Source organism: Fusarium redolens (assembly GCF_020744475.1).
Source record: "Fusarium redolens strain MPI-CAGE-AT-0023 chromosome Unknown BKA55scaffold_41, whole genome shotgun sequence".
Lineage (NCBI taxonomy): Eukaryota > Fungi > Ascomycota > Sordariomycetes > Hypocreales > Nectriaceae > Fusarium > Fusarium redolens.
Genome location: NW_025763704.1, coordinates 109558 through 125885, shown reverse-complemented (window position 1 = coordinate 125885; position 16328 = coordinate 109558). Strand labels below are relative to the sequence as shown.

Genomic DNA, 16328 nt, shown 5'->3' with positions numbered 1-16328 from the left:
GGCGGTACCTATAAATCAGACTGGCTTTAAGGCACTAACCTAACTCACTTTGACGTTCTCAGTCTATATAATGAGATCTAGGCCAACTCTTTCAGCATTACCTGCCCCAATATCGATTAGATGGCCGGCTGTATTCTTAGTAGAGGCACTGCTATTAACGCTGGTCTATAGTGGCGGCTTAACCTAATAGACTGGGACTTTAACTTCCCTAATGGCTAGAAGGCTAAAGACATAACTAAGTATAAGCAGCGTGTCTTTAATTATATTTCTAGTATGCATATCCTGTCTGTAGATGGCAAGCTATACCTCAACCAGGGTTATAAGGTTGTCACCCGAGCACTTAATAATACTGGTTGGAAGGAGGTAAACGCTCTTAAGCAGCTGGCTGTGAAGAACTGTACTTATACGCATACACCCTATATGTTCTCCAACAGTAAGTGCAGTAGACTGCTTACTACCTATCTCATCTCTGCTAAGGTGTGGAACAACTTTAAGTATTATTTCTCCATCATCAGAGAACGCTGACTTGCCTTTCCTTCCCGACCAAGCTGAAGTTTTAAAGAACATTCGATACGTGTTTGCAATTGCCTCACCCTAGGTCACCCTCGCCCCTTTCGTTTCTTTTAAGCCCTACTTAAGGATGTAGACTAGAAATACGCCGCATTTCTACTTCTCTACCAATCAGAATATCTATATTTTTACCCTAAATTTCTCTTCTAGAAGTGCGGCGTATTTTCATCTAGGCCCGTAAACCGAGAACGCAAAACACGCCGCGTTTCTTCCAGGAAGGCCTATGCTAACTATATAAAAGACAGCGCTTTTGGATATTGCAGCGTATAGTACTTTCCGTTATATCGATTAGGAAGAAGGGAGCAGGAATTAAGCTCTCTCTTTCTTCTTTGGCTAAATGTGGCTCTATAGAGAGGAGCCTATCCTCTTAGTGCTTATATAACTTTATTAATATAATAGGCCTCGCGATGCCCACCGTGGGCGGCCTATAGAGGCTATTGTTACATTGCGGCCGAGTTAGCTTTATATGCTCTAGAATCTCGGCTTATATTATAACCTAATAGAGCAAGCAATAATTTGCATTAAATGCAGCTTTACTATTAACCCCACACGCGCGCCGCGTTACCCAGGCGATAAGCATTATATACCCAAGTCTGCCTGTTGTGGCCTGAAGCCTTTAATCTACTCCCTAAATCTTCTAAACCTAGAGACACTTCTACTGTAACTAGATGGCTCGCCGCCTTACCTATACCTTACCGTATAGAAGGGCTTGGCCTTTAAAATACCGTGGTTTTCGCTCTATTAGCGAGAAGCTCCTGCTTACCTACCTAAAAACTAATTATAGCAAAGAGATTAAGCTTGCAGCTTGATAGCAGACCCGATACTGGCTCTATAATTATATCTAGTAGGGCTTATCTTTTTAGAGTTAGTTAGCAAATAATATCTAAAGATTATGGATTGTTATTACTGATAATAATCCTAATTATAGCTCTTTATCTTATAGTACTCTCCTGCAAGCTAGTCCTGATACTATTAGACACCTTGCTTAGAAGCTCTTTGCTAATAAGTATGTAAGGTTAGGGGATATACAGGAAGGCCATATAAGACTATATAACAGTGCAGTACTAGCAACTTTTGCCTTATAGATAAACTGGATACGGCATATAGGCTAGGAAATGATATTTAAAGATATATATTATGATATCCTTATTGCGCTTATAGAGTTACCTAATAGCAGGACTGACCGACCTATGCACTGAGGTAGTTTAGGAGGAGAAGTAATTTATAGCCTATTGCGAGATGAAAGAAGGTTGGCGTTGATGATGGCAATACTAGATTGCTGATATGACAGGCATTATCACAGAGCAACGATGCTTCTTCTTTAAGGATGGCTTTAAGACTGCTTATAACTGCGCCGCGAAGTGTTTAAAGGAACCCAATAAGTGCATAAACCAGGTATAAAAGCATACCTTTATGCATAAAATTCGCCCCTAGGGGCGAATTATATAAAACATAAATAAAACACATTAATTATACCCTTATAAGCTAAAATCTTAAGGTAGCTAGGTCTAGATATATAAGTTAAGCTAATATATATTATTTCTATAGTTATATTTATTCTAACAGTTACTATAAATATAATATATACTTAATAATATATAAGGCAAGTCAAGAAAGGCTATAGAAGCTTATAATAACTCTTATAATACTTTTTAAGGCTAAGTTGCTTTAAAAGTCTGCTAATAGTAAGTATATTTAAGTGGACTCTAATGGCAGTTGTTTTACTCTAGCCTATCACTATGGTATCTAAGGTATTAAGCTCCTTAAATTTACCTTATAGCTTGGCTTATATACTTCCTAGGAAGAATGGGATTATATCTATTACTTAGATAGTAACTATATATTAGTAGTTATATATATATTTATATTTCTAGAAAAGTATATATTTAGGTCTAACTTATTACTAATATCTAGGTATTTATATAATGCCCCTATTTAATTAAAAATTATTATTAAATATTAACATACCTTAGGCATATATATTTATTTATAAACCTCTCTAACTGCCTAATTACTAAGTCTTAGTTTTAGTAATTAAGATAGATTAATAGACCTATTTAATTAAATACTAAATTCCTTAATATTACTTAGTATATTATTAATATAATTACCTATAGCAGAAAGGTATAAGATATATATAATAGTATAATAAATAGTAAGGAATTAAGATAATAGTAAATTAATACTTTTATCTTTAGTAAGGAAAAGGGTTTAAGTAATTAAGATATCTTCTATAAGACTAGGCAGTAAAAACATGCCTATATAATATATATATAGTATATCTCTAATAGGCTTAAAATAGATATAAAAGTTACTAAAAGATATATAATAACTTAAAGTTAGTATTAAAGTATTAAATAGATAATTATTATTAATTCCCTTAATTAAGTAGGTAATATTATTATTAAACATATTAAGTATTGCTAGTACTGCTACTTTTAAAGAGTTCTATTATAAAGTTAGTAGAAGTAAGATTATAAGGTTTAGAATTCTTATTAGCTCTTTAAAAGAGTTAAGCTAAGTAAGAGAATGCAAAAGAATATATATAACCTCTAGATAGTTAAACCTTTACTTAAGATTAGCTAAGGGAATGCCGTCTTGATTAATAGCCTTACTTCTGCTATATTGCTAGAAGCGCTTTAGAGCTTTAGCTTTATTAAACTTGTATAAAATAATATAGTAATACTAGTCTTATATAAGGCAGGCACCTTTTAGACTGGCTAAATGCTTTAGTATTTTAGAAAAGATATAGTCTTAGTATTAGGTTTTTATAATAGCTAAGTAAGATATTAGTATTAATTATAATATCTTTTTAATTAATACTTTAATTACTAAGGTATTAGTAATAGGCTAGGATGCTAGTTTAAAGTAAAACTATATATAAGAGAAAGAAGTTATTAATTAGATAGTTAGCAAATTTATATAAGTAGGTCTTTAATTTGCCTTAGTATATAGCTTCTTTAAAGTTAATATCCTCTTTAGATAAAATTAATAGTTTTAAAAACTTAAAAATAGTAATTAAAATATTATCTTTAGATACTTAATTAGTAAAATATTTATAAGTAAAGCAAATAAGCTTTACTTTATTATATTAGTCTTAACCTTATTTACTATTACTGCTATTAAAATAATTAATAACTTAATAAAACTAATAAATAGCAGAGGCGTAATAAGACTTAAATAGGGGTTCTTGCAATAAGAAGTTAATAATACCCTCTAGAGACGATTAATAATAATAAAGTGGAAGAGCAGGCGGCACTATTATATCAAGCACTTTAAGTTATAACGTTAAGTTTTCTTTATTTTAATTGATATTATTGCAATTAAAAGAAGCTAGGCGACTCCGGAAAAGTTTCGGATTAACGATAAACCGCGCTATTATCGCTAAGCTTACCTATTTCAGCAGGTAGTAGAGATAATAAGCAGGCAGAATTTCTTATTAAATATTAATGCTTACTATTTGGTTATAACGTTAGATTAATAAAGGTTTATTTGCTTTAATATAAACCCCCCTTAAAGGTATTTTTTAATAAATCTTTAATTAATCTTTAGACTTAGACTACTGGCTATTAATTTAAACGAGATTGGAATAGGATTGATAATTAAATCCTATTATTATAGATGCAGGGTCTTGATTAATGTGTTTTGGCTAGAAAATAATGTCTGCTTAAAAGTCCAAGTAGTAAGTTAGGCTGCCTATGTTGATCTCATTTATCCGTTATAGAAATATATATTATATATAAATAGCTTTAAGTTTAGGTATTAAATACGGGTTACTTTAGTACCCTGGCTAGGTAGACTAGCTCTAAAATGAATTACTATAAAAGCAGACTTATTAAGCTTAATACTAGTATTAAGATACTTATAGTATATCTCTACTTATTAATGCCCGGATTTAGTAAAAAATATGCTATAAAAGGACGGCTTCTATAACCTATAGAGTAATATCTGCTATATATCTATTAGATTATTATCGGCTTTATTAATAAATAACTAGCCCGCTTTCTAGCAGGTTAAAATATCTTAAATAGCAGAAACATTAATACCTAGTTCCTATCCCAATAGCATCTTGTCTATCTGTTCTTATATTATTATTATGGCTTTGTGATAAGTCTTATAGAACTTTAATAGCCAGATATTTTTATTATTACTAATTGTAAATAACCGGCTATTAGGAGCCTAAGCTAGGTTCCTGGCACTCCTTACTCTTCTATTCCTAATTATTGCATACCCCTGTCTACTTTATATATATATTTATCTCTAGTCTATTCCTATATATTTATACTATGGCGACTTATCTTTCCTATTTTAATTAAAGCTCTGCTTATGCGTGATTTATGTATGTAAACGTGCACTTTAACTTTCTTATATTAAGCACCCTATTACTACTGTAATAAGGGCTGGATATAATGTACTGAATTATATAGGATCTGGCCTATGTATGCTGCAAGGCCTTGCTAAATTCGGGTAAGACTATTAAGAGTTGACTTATTAAGCAGAACTTATAGCTATAATGTTACTATAAAGCCTGCCTAAATTTGTTCTTTAAGAAGTCCTATATAAATCTATTCCCTCTGCAGAGTCTTGAATCCTTCCTTATTACTATCGATCCTGAGACCCTAGAGACCTCTTGCTCTTAACAAAGCGATATAGACTTGACCTTCTGCAAAGGCTGTTATATAGAACTTAAAGTCCCTCTTATACCTGGCTGGGCGATAAGCGTTTATAAAAGTCAGGAGAAGTACAGGCTCCTGCCTTTAGATAATTATAGATAAGAAATCTATCTATAATAAAGATCTTAAGACTATGGGGGGTAAATTCGAAGAGGTAAAGAGTGAAAAGACTATGGTTTCGGCTTATCTAAAGATTAAAATTATCTAGGAATCTGGGAATAACCCTATAGCTCTTATATTCTGTGGCCTCTTGCTTGTAAAAGCAGAGAGATTAACCTTCTTAGCGAAGGTTACCTAGACAGAGCCTGCTCCTAGTAGCCAAGAAACCAGACCCCTTAAGTAGAAATAGTAAAACTGGTAGGGGCAGAAAGTCTAGGAGCTACGGTTCTGTGCCTAACTTGGAGTCCGAAACTGGTACTAGCACTGGCATAAGCCCTGTTCCACTAACCACTTCTGGACCTGTGGAGGTTATGCTAAACGAGGGCGGGCATGTTCTTATAATAAACACAGCCGCGGTATATGTGATACGCCTTATTGTAGTAATTCTAGTTTTATCGCCTCTAGGTATAGCTTACCCCTAAAAGTAATTTACTTTAACTTTATCTCCTTTGTAACCCTGTATTAAGAGTGAGGTATGTACTTTAAATCTAGTAGGATTCTATTTCTTTAAATGTTATAGAATTAAACCTGCTTTATTACCTGTCAGCCTGTTAACTGGCGCAGGCACCATAGGCTCTAATAGCCCTAGCATTAGTAACTACAAATAAGAAAAGCTAGTAGTAATTCATACGAGGATAATCTTAAGTAGGCTTACTCTGCAAGGTACTATATCTCTATAGATTCATTCACTTTCGCTGAAAGTAGACGTTTCGCAAGGTCATTGGCTGATAATCCCTGACCCTGGAGCTGTTCCTAGTACTACATACTAAATTCAATTATAGTAGAATTGATTTATTTTACCCCGCAATACACAGGGTAGACTTGATTTATGACCGGGGGTCTTAAAAGTGGTTATAATTGATATTATTCTGACTGCAGCTATGTATTAAGGGTTTGGGGATGTGACTGCTGGGCTGAGGGCCTACTACTGGCTTTTCCTCGCTTAACCAGACCATTTCCTAGAAACAATGGTTTAAGGTACTAATAATGGCAAGAACTTCTTAGAACATACCCTAGCGAGTTGGATGAGGAAAAAGATACTTTATGACTTTGACGAGAGAGCACTAGAGTATAGGAATGCATACTGCAATAAAACAAGGATTTATAGTACCTGTGAGGATTATAGAGCTGGAGCGTTCGTTGATAGAGCCTATGACGAAAAGGATTTGGAGGAGGGAAATAAGATATAGACTCCGATGTTGGCGGTTTGGGGCAATACGGGATTGCTTGCCGAGTCTATGCGAAATAAGTCTGAAGGGCCCCTTGAAATCTGGCAGAAGTATGCCTAAGATGTTCATGGCAAAACCTTGGAGTGCAGGCATTTTATTATTAAAGAGGACCTGGAAGGTCTAGCTAAAGTACTAGTACCATTTCTGCTAGAGAGGTAGCTGAGAGATTTTACATCCTAACCTTATCTCTTAAAAAGGTAATAGCTAAATAATTTCGATTGTAGTATAAACTTTAACTATAGTATTAAATCGCTTAATTATCTGTCTATGCTAAGAGATTCTAGTAGAACTATACCTAGGTTAAGGGAGCTTTCCTGTTAATAGGAGAGAGCTGTCGTAATCTTATGACTCTACGTGATTGATGACTGATTGATTAATGGGGCTAATTCCCTTGAGTCTATTGGATGCTACCGGAGATAATAACTATTAACCTAAAAGACACTAAGAAACTTACAGTGCCATATCTATAAGCGTGCTGGCGTTGAAGTGTGGAGAGCTCTAGAGCGAGAGTGGAAATAGTAGTAATAACGGCATAGTAACCGTTTTTGACTCTGTCGAGCAACTGCTCCCTAATCGAAGCCATTGAAGAGAGATAGGATATATCCCAGACCACGGCGAGGATTAAAGACTTAAGCACGTTGGCTGCAAATGTCCCTAATGGGAATGTAGGAAGTTTGCTATTTACATAAATTGCAAGATAAAATCTCGTGAATACCCCCAGAGGTGCAAAAGCTATGGAGAAGAGCATACTACTGCGCTAAGCATTATGTGGTAGAAAAATACATATAATTACCGCTCCGGTCTAATAACCCTAACCGAGAACGACGGCAAGCGGATCTATCACCTTGTGCATAAAGAGATAAGATAATGACGGGGCGATTGGTTCTGCTAGGATAGCTATATGTGCACCTAGAAAAAGGCCACCCAAAGATACGTGAACAGTTATTAAGACTATAGCCGCAAGCGTATAGAACGAAAACCCCTTGTTGCGTTCTGATGTCGGTGTAGAGGGATTTTCTAGTTTGTTGGCGAGGGCCAGAAATGAGTCGAGAATAAAGGTCGAAAAGGTTGTGAATGAGCCATAGAACCCGACCGAAAGACCAATATAGAGAGGTAATGTCTTTTTGATGCTGAGGTGCGCTTTCTTGGCGGCTGTAGGGTCTTTATCTTTGGAAGCCGAAGCCAAGTTATCAGAGACTGTTCCGATGTTTTCCTGATCTTGCTCTTTCTGCCTGGAAGGTTTGATATGTTTGTTGTATGTACTTTGTCCCCATTTGTGACGAAATAACATGCGGTCTTTAGCGAGAAACCCCATAATCAGGCACCCAGCAAAATTGACCTATAAGGTTGGAAAGATGACTGGAGCCCCGGGATAGACTAGTAACGCTGTTATCCCTTCTCTGGCCAGTGTACCTATTATGGAGAAGAAGATAAGATACGAATGAGTATAGAGCTTTAAAGTAAATGAAAAAGCCTTATGACTTGCTTCTTTAGAGGGCAAGGGTCTATCTGGATTCTTAGGGATGTGGGATTCTTTATCCCTAAGTTTTATCTCCCTTATGCGGGCTTGCTCCAGACCGTTCCTATTATTAACTGGGCTGTATAGATTGGCGATAAGAGCGATTGATGCTACTTTATCTAAGTTATATTCTTTAACTAAATTGGTAATATTTTGATTGTTAAGCTTAGAATAATGTTATGGTCTTGTGTTTCTGTCTGCCGAGTGCGAAGGATGGTCCCTGGTAGGATAACGTCGAAATATAGCCTTTTGGGGCTTCTGTATAGGCCCTTAGGTCGCCACTTTGTTGAAACTTGATTTGTTGTTCTCTTGACTTTGATGTTCTTTTGATTTGATTTATTCGTTCTTAAACATATCTGGAGGATTGTAGGCGTTGGTTGATGATGATGAATTGTTTATGATTGTGTTCCCTGGGGTTATGGTGTGATGGGAGTTATCCTCTAACTGTCTGTTAGTATATTGAAGATAAAAAGATAGAAGGATATACTATCGGCCTGTATCGTTATGCTTGACAAATTTTATAAGAATCTTCGGCTAGGTGGACTGGAGAGGTATACTAACATGAAGTCGGTATAAGGGGGTTTTATAGAAAGACCGGTTATCCTGGATCTTTATTGCTCTACGAGATGATTGGACTGGTAGTGGTATAAGCGGCTGTAGAATCTTATAGTTAGGCAATGTTCTGTTTGTTAAGATCTGGAACCTTAAGCATAGAAAATCCGCGCTTTTTATGATTATTAAAGCTGACTTTTGAGATCTTTAAGGCATCTATTGCATTGTGTAATTAAAGGACCTTATAGGCTTGTTTCCTGGAAGTTATTTGGGAAGAAGACTGGCTTAGAGGCTCGCCTTTGAAATTTCTTAATAAAGAATTATAGACTAGATTTAAGGAGGATTTTCTATAGACAATTGCAGCAGTCCTAATTGCTGCTATAGTACCTTTAAATTCTGTTTCCATCACCTTGGGCTGCGCTGAAAAACTGCGATGACTAAGCCATAGAGTCGATAATCTTAGCTAGCCAATTCTGTGGGGTTGTTAAAGTATCTGATAAGAGTATACTATTTTGGTAATTTAGAATTATTGTCTCCTATGCTATTGGGTCTGCAGATGATGGAGAATGCTGGAGCGAGGTGCTACGTTGCGGAAAGGCTTGTTGAAGAAACATTGCGTCAATCTCTATGTAATTCCTTTCTTTAATATAGATTAGATACTGCGAAGAGATAATTGAATAGAATACTTACTGCGCCAATTGGAGCCACACTGCTTTAGGCCCCTAATTATGTCCCTTGCTATCCCTGCACTTCTTGAATTACTGCTAAGTGCCTTGAAGATCTTGAGACATGTCTCGGCATTATCACGCAAGCCCTCGGTATTATATTCACTCGGGTTATCAGGTGGCTATTAGGAAAAGATGCTTGAGACCAGCAAGATTGACCTAGCACAAATCAAACACGAGATTATCTGCTACTAAGGAAACTTGTGAACTAAATCTTGCTTATTAGAGACGTGATGAAGTAGATGGGCAGTCTGTTGAGCTTTATTAATGCATGTCTTCTTAAAAAGAGCAATTAATGGCCAGTCTACCTGCGGCAAACCTGTAGAAGGATTATCTAGTTGTTGCAGGATAGGGTAATATAGGTATGGATGATGAATGAGGGCTTATAGGTGGTGGAATTTAATTGCGAGCATATTTCTCTATAAGTTTGTGTTAGCGATGATAAATAAGAGGGCAAAGTGTGGATAACCTGTTGTCTAAATGTGATGTTTTGGTTAAATGCGTGGCCTAAATCGAACTGCAGCTTTTGGGGCAAGTTTAATCTCCATTCAATAAGCTCTCGGTCTAATATCTATGTACTTAGCATTATCTCAGGTATAGGTCTTATATGCGCTGGACTGTAAATATCGCGTAGTATATAGCCTACGATGTAGGAGAAGGCAATGACTGTAATGAAGTAATTGCCTGTAGATAGCCCTTCTTTAGCGGGCTCTATCGTATTGGAAGTCTAATTAATCTCGTTATTGGCATATCGAGATGGTAATGCCATGCTATAATCCTCCTTATGGATGGCTGGTGGTCTCCCTAACTGGAGAGAAAGTAACCGATTAAGAATATATATCGAATACTATATTCTTTATCTCCTTTCTAGCTCGGTAGCACTATAGGTCTTGGAATATGGGGATTCTACGTGTAAGCCTATGCTTTGAGCAATATGGACTGCTTGTCTGAGTGTAGTCTAGTAACTGTTATTATATTAGAAGATAATCTCCTATAGTATTAATTAAAATGACTGACCTATTAGTTTTACATATAGCAAGCAGGTAGAAGCATTGTATAAGGAGTAGCGAGACTTAGTAAATAGAGCGATGATGCGCTGTTGCAGAAGCTAAGGTTATGGCATGCTGGTAGTAGCGCTTGTGGCAGGTTTGTGAATCTGAATCTTATCTAGGAAATAACGTATAATATAATCTAATAGCATAGATAACATCTATAGCAGTTAATGGATTAGTGTTATAAAGGACGATATAAATATAGGGGTCCTAATAAAGGATAGCGAGATTAGTTATATTAGTAGGGTTTTTATCTTCCCTTGCAAGACTTTAGAACTCATCCTAGATGGCCATGAAAGTAGATTGTGGGATAAAAGGATAAGCAATATGGATTATCAAGAAGTATACTTCGATAAGCTCTCTCGTTTTAATTAGTTTAGGGAGTGCGGTAGATTTATTGCTTCTGTTATTTGTCTCCTAGATTTCTCTGTCTTGTTTATAGCTGTTAAAGTGTTGCTTTAGATTAGATAAGTCTTAGGTCTGCAAAAGTCCCTTAACTAGATTAAAGAAATGGATATTGCTAACTTCTCCTAAGTATTGATGTTGGTTTTGTGAGGGTCTTAAATAAGATACCTAATCCAGATCGGAGATAGAATCAATGTCACCGGTGCGGGAGTCTGTGATAGAGATGATGCGATTGAGGGCCTTTTTGGCTTGGTCTTTTACTGTCTTGTGTAATTCCTTTGAGTTAAAGTGATCCTGCTTCTTCTTAGATAAGAGTTGATGAACTAAGTTCTTGTAGCCATTAATGGCATCCTGAAGCTTATGAATAGCCCTGAGGCTTGTTCTATTATGGCCATCTTCGTTATTCAAGCCATGGCGTTGGGAGAACCTGCACTTAGTATAGAGATAAGTGAAGCTATAGCCCACATAGCGGCCGCACTCAGGCTTCTGACCGTCACACTTAGCGGAGGGTTAGATAGCGCAAATTTAAATGGGATTGCCTGCGTATGTGCCTTGGCTTTTATTGTATGATATGGCTGGCATGCCTGGGCTACCCGTTGGCGCTTGTAAACGGGTTCTTTTACCGGTTTAGCCGCCATCTTGCTTTTCGCGCTGGATGGAAATGAGTGGTTATGCCGATAAGTTTGGAAATGGTGAAAAGGTGGCAGTCATAGGTCTTCCCAAATATAACCCTTGTTTTAATTTTAACTGATATTTCCGAAAGGTCCGGTTTATCTGCTATAAAACGGCTTAGCTTAGTGAGGCTAGAGATTCAGATCTAGATATAAGTAGCTAGCCCATGCCCTAACCTGACCGAGCATGCTTCTTCCTCTGCCCTCCTCTAGCTTATTATCTGTTATAATTATGCTACCTCCTGCTAGCGTTCTAATATTGATTGATATAATACCAAAAAGTTGGCTACCTTGATAATGGCCGAATATATTGGCGTGTACTCTATTAACGTTAACTATCTACTATTATCTAACATACCTATTACGAGCAACCTACTAATAATAATCCTCTCGTAATAATCCCCTTCTTAAGTGCGATCTGCTCGGTAAGCATGCGTATCTCTTATTCGGCCTCCAGGCCCTGCATACAATGGCGTCCCTACTTCTTAGTATTTTATATACCTTTCGTCCGTGCGCTAAGCCCCTGCCTCGAATATCTTTAAAAAATTACATCCTTTTTATCTATATACATTAGTTAGGCTTTAAATACATTACTGCCTCTATAACTACTATATAATAACCTAAGTAACTTTAGTATATACTAGTCTAAGCATAATGCCCCCCTTACAATTATATGCAGCAGATGCAGTAGCATTGCCCTATCAGAATTATTAGGCAAATAGCATTAAACTCTATTAGCCTGCCGAACTTTCAAAGTCAGCCCTACTTCCATCAATCTACGGAGGTAAGCTATTAGTATACAAAAGTCAGCTTATTTCCCTTAATAGGAGGAAAAGCTCGACCAGAGGTCGGTTAAGGAGCGGCAGATCTAGTTAAGATACAATCTGTTAAACTAAATTAGGTAGTAATTCTTGAAATTATATATGTTGCTTATATTCTGCCTGACTTCTATCCCCTTATTTTGGGATTATGTACTGCGCTTTTCCTATTTGAGATATAGCTTATTAGGTGACTTTGCCTTTCCTTATTCTAAGGTTTGTTTGGTTAAAACGCACTGAAGATTTAACTGCTTTGGTTTAATATACCCCCCTAGAGTAGAAAGATTCTAACACTCTAACTATCTATACCTTGCAATTTAAATGTGCTTTTTGCACTTTAGAAGTCCTTTTGCTATTATAGTTAATTTAGTAAGCCTTTTGCACCTATTATACTCCCCTCTATTATTTATAATTATTAAGTAGAAAAGTGGCATTTTAATTGTAATTTATAATAGGTATTTTATACTATTATTTAGCTTAATTATTGCCTGTAGCTTATAGAAGTAAATTCCCTTTTACTTTAAAATCTTTCTCTTTTTCTTTTTCTTTTTATTATTATTAGTATATATAATATATAACTTTAATTTTACTAAGTCTTTTTTAAGTTAAGATAGGGTTAGTATTAACTATCTAAGCTATCTTTACCCTGGTGTTTTTTTCTAATTAAGATCTAGCTAATAAGATAAAAAACTAAAGGTTTTCTAAGATATAAAGAAATAAGAAATAAGTATAAAGGGAGAAAAGGCTATACCCCTTTTATCTAGCTTACTTTTAGTGAAAGTGGAAATTCGCGGTCTTTTATTAGCTTATACCCCTATATATCCTCTTTTACTAAAAAAGTAATAGGGTTATTAAGCTTCTAGCTGGCTTTTTAATTAAGAGTAGATAATATACTTTCTTATTAGTTAGCCTCTTCTTTTATTATAACCTTTATAGCTAGACTTATCTTTATAGCATAAAATAATACTACCTCCTAAAAGCCTTTATATAAATTAATATATTAGCTATATATATTTTATAATTGCGCTATAGAGATATAAAAATAAGTCTAGTATATATAATAAAGATTTAATCCTTTTTAATTAACCTTTATCCTTAATAGCTATATACTTATATTATATAATATTATTTAACTAATTTAGTAACTTAAGCTATTCTTAAATATATAGCCTTTAGAGCTTTATTATAATTATCTATTAGTTTATTATAATATTAAATAAAATAAAATAACTTTATAGCTATAATATATAAGGTAATCTTGCTTATTTTATAACTAGTTACTTACTATTATTATAGCTATAATAAAAAAGCCTAAACTAGCATAAAATAAGGATTATTTATTAGGTTAATAATATAATAAATTACTTTAAAGTCTGGCTGCTATAGAAGCCTAGCTATAAGTTATACTTTATAGTATTAATCTTATAATTAATTATATAATATTTATACTCTTAAAAACCTTATATAGGTCTTAATATTAAATAAATATATATTAAAAAGATAACTTTTAGCCTTATAAGTTTAGGATTATAAGATATTTAAGAAACTATATTAATATATAAAAATAGTTTATTTATTATATATTTAAAGTTTTTAATTTTAATATATATTAATAATAAGAAATCTTTAACTTATAACTTTAAAAAAATAAAACTATTATAATATATTATATATTATATTTAATCTCTTTTTTATAATATAATACTATATCTTTAGATTTAAACTTAAATAAAATATTAAATAAAGAGGAAGATAAGTTTAATAATTATAATAATAAAAATAAAGATAAAGATAATAATAGAAATAAGGAAGATTATCTAGCTAATTATAAAAAGCTAGAAGTTAAGAACTAGTCTAATAAAAGTAATAAAGTCTATAATAGGAATTATACTAAAGATATTAAAGATATTAATCTAGCCTTTTTTCTCCTATCTAGCCTTTAGTTATATCTATTTAAGGCTATTTTCTAACTATTAATAATTTTCTAGATATACTAGGAACCTACTAGAGATATATTTATATCTGCTATTATCTATTTTATAGCCGCTTTAGGTATTTACAGATTGTCCTTTACTTTTCATTTAGCCTATACTTCGTTATCTAGACTAGCCGCCCTAGCAATAATGCCTCGGTCCTTATTTAGTGAAAGAGGAGACCCCTATCGGATTGGAAGGTACCTTAGATAGCATAATTTGTGTGGGAAATGACCTGGCGTCGATAGGGCCAGCGAGGGAGTTAAGTGAAAGAGGAATTTAGTGAAAGGGGATGCTGTAATTGGTTTGTTGTATGGATGGGAAAATGAAAAAAATAGAGTTGCGAGGGGTAGGTTAATAGGGATATAGAGGGCAATATCTATTAGGCGAAGTAGAAAGGATCTTTATAGAGATTTACAGTCTAGTGACGAAGTTCTACTAAGAAAAGATGAATAAGTATAGATGATAATAGGATGCTCTTGCCTACCTACTATTATAATATATCTTGCCGCTATATTATGCTGCAGAGGTTTAGTTATTAGGCTCAATTTTGGCAATTAGTTGAGGTACAATATATTAGCTATTGGCTAAATGACCTTATCCGATGATTAGGAGACTGGTTAAGCTGAGACAAAAGGTCTTAAGACGCCAAGTGCTGCCTATAAGATATCTGTGCTGATGATTATATAGGCTATTTTCTGCTATTTGAAATAGCAGCAATCCGATAATGGCAAGTGCACTGATAGCCGCACTAGCTCCGATGCGAGCTTTGGCGTCGCTAGAAAGCCCACTATGAGAGGAGTCGCTGCTCTCCGTTGGCGCCGAGTCTCCCCTTTCGTCTGCGTATTGTCTATATACTTTAGGGCTTAGTAAAGGACTCTGGGAATATAAATGGAGTAATTTTAAAATCTGCTTTAGTTTAGTTGGTACTATTGATAAGTTCTTTACTAAGCCGGATTAAAACCGACTGCCGAAGTGATAGGGTTGTCCTTAGGAAGCGGGCTGATAGTAATGCCATAATCTTTAGAAATGGCAGTAAGGATAGAATTTTGGTAGTTGGCATATCACAATCAAACTTAGACATCTATTGTGGTAATATTATTGGTTTTCTTAATAGAACTATTAGCAGAGCTAGAGGTATAAATATAATTAAAGAAAAGTATAAGAACTTTAACTTATATATATATATGAATTATCTTTGGAAGTGGGGTGTTTACAGATATTGCCTATGCTTATATCGCATTAATACTCTTTAAGAAGTTAGCTAAGTAGCCGGGGAGAAGCAAGATGCCTAAAGATAATAATTATGATTAATTTATTATGTGAGTTTTATTTTCCTTAGCTCCTGGCAATTATTGTTTGCATTGGCTGGCAGCTAATAATGAAATTTATATGGGAAATTTAGTGGCGCTAGTATGATATAGGCCTGGCGACGATTAGCATTCTGGGCGGCGCTATATTAGTGGTATCTACTAAATATACCACTATCGATTTATATACTTTCTTAATATTCTATCTGCTTTACTATGTAATTTTTGCTGCCTTAGCTTTATTCTTGCAGAATATCTTTGCTGCTCTATCCTAGACCTTATTGTTATTATCCAGAACTGCCGAGCTAATGACTATATTAACCTTGATTAGATCGAGTTAGTGGCGCAGCACCAGGGTGCCTTTTACTATTTTTCCTTTCCTAACCTCTATGTTATTTATTTATATTTATGTAAGCTGCTCTCGAAGCGGTGCGTGTTCTTGGGTGCCAGGTATGCCTGGTATTATTAAATGGTGTTGCCCTGGGCTTTCTAACTGCCTGATAACGAAGTCTTATTTAGGTATTTCCTAGTTAAACTCTACGCTAGGTAAATTAATAGGGATTCCGTCGAAGTAAGTTATCTTCGTGGTTTCTGTAGTAACGGGAATATATCTGTCCTTATTTACCCAGGTCCCTACCCCAGAACATTCGTATGCCATTCGCTGAAGCTACA

At 34.8% G+C, this 16328-nt stretch overlaps 3 protein-coding genes across 3 annotated transcripts; all 3 read right to left on the bottom strand.

Moving 5' to 3' along the window:
- Positions 1-2781: 2781 nt before the first annotated feature.
- Positions 2782-3009, bottom strand: BKA55DRAFT_530996 (uncharacterized protein; the record flags this gene model as incomplete). Its single annotated transcript, XM_046189187.1, has 1 exon — positions 2782-3009. A coding segment is annotated over one exon (228 nt), but the record flags the coding sequence as incomplete, so codon positions are not given.
- A 4019-nt stretch (positions 3010-7028) lies between these two features.
- BKA55DRAFT_600413 (uncharacterized protein) lies at positions 7029-9108 on the bottom strand (the record flags this gene model as incomplete). Its single annotated transcript, XM_046196522.1, has 4 exons — positions 7029-7363; positions 7448-7927; positions 8045-8281; positions 9090-9108. 4 exons carry the CDS (start codon positions 9106-9108, stop codon positions 7029-7031), a joined length of 1071 nt encoding a protein of 356 aa, XP_046040868.1.
- A 1944-nt stretch (positions 9109-11052) lies between these two features.
- Positions 11053-11522, bottom strand: BKA55DRAFT_547314 (uncharacterized protein; the record flags this gene model as incomplete). Its single annotated transcript, XM_046191010.1, has 2 exons — positions 11053-11311; positions 11350-11522. The coding sequence occupies 2 exons, from the start codon at positions 11520-11522 to the stop codon at positions 11053-11055; spliced, it is 432 nt and encodes a 143-aa protein (XP_046040867.1).
- Between the last annotated feature and the right edge of the window lie 4806 nt (positions 11523-16328).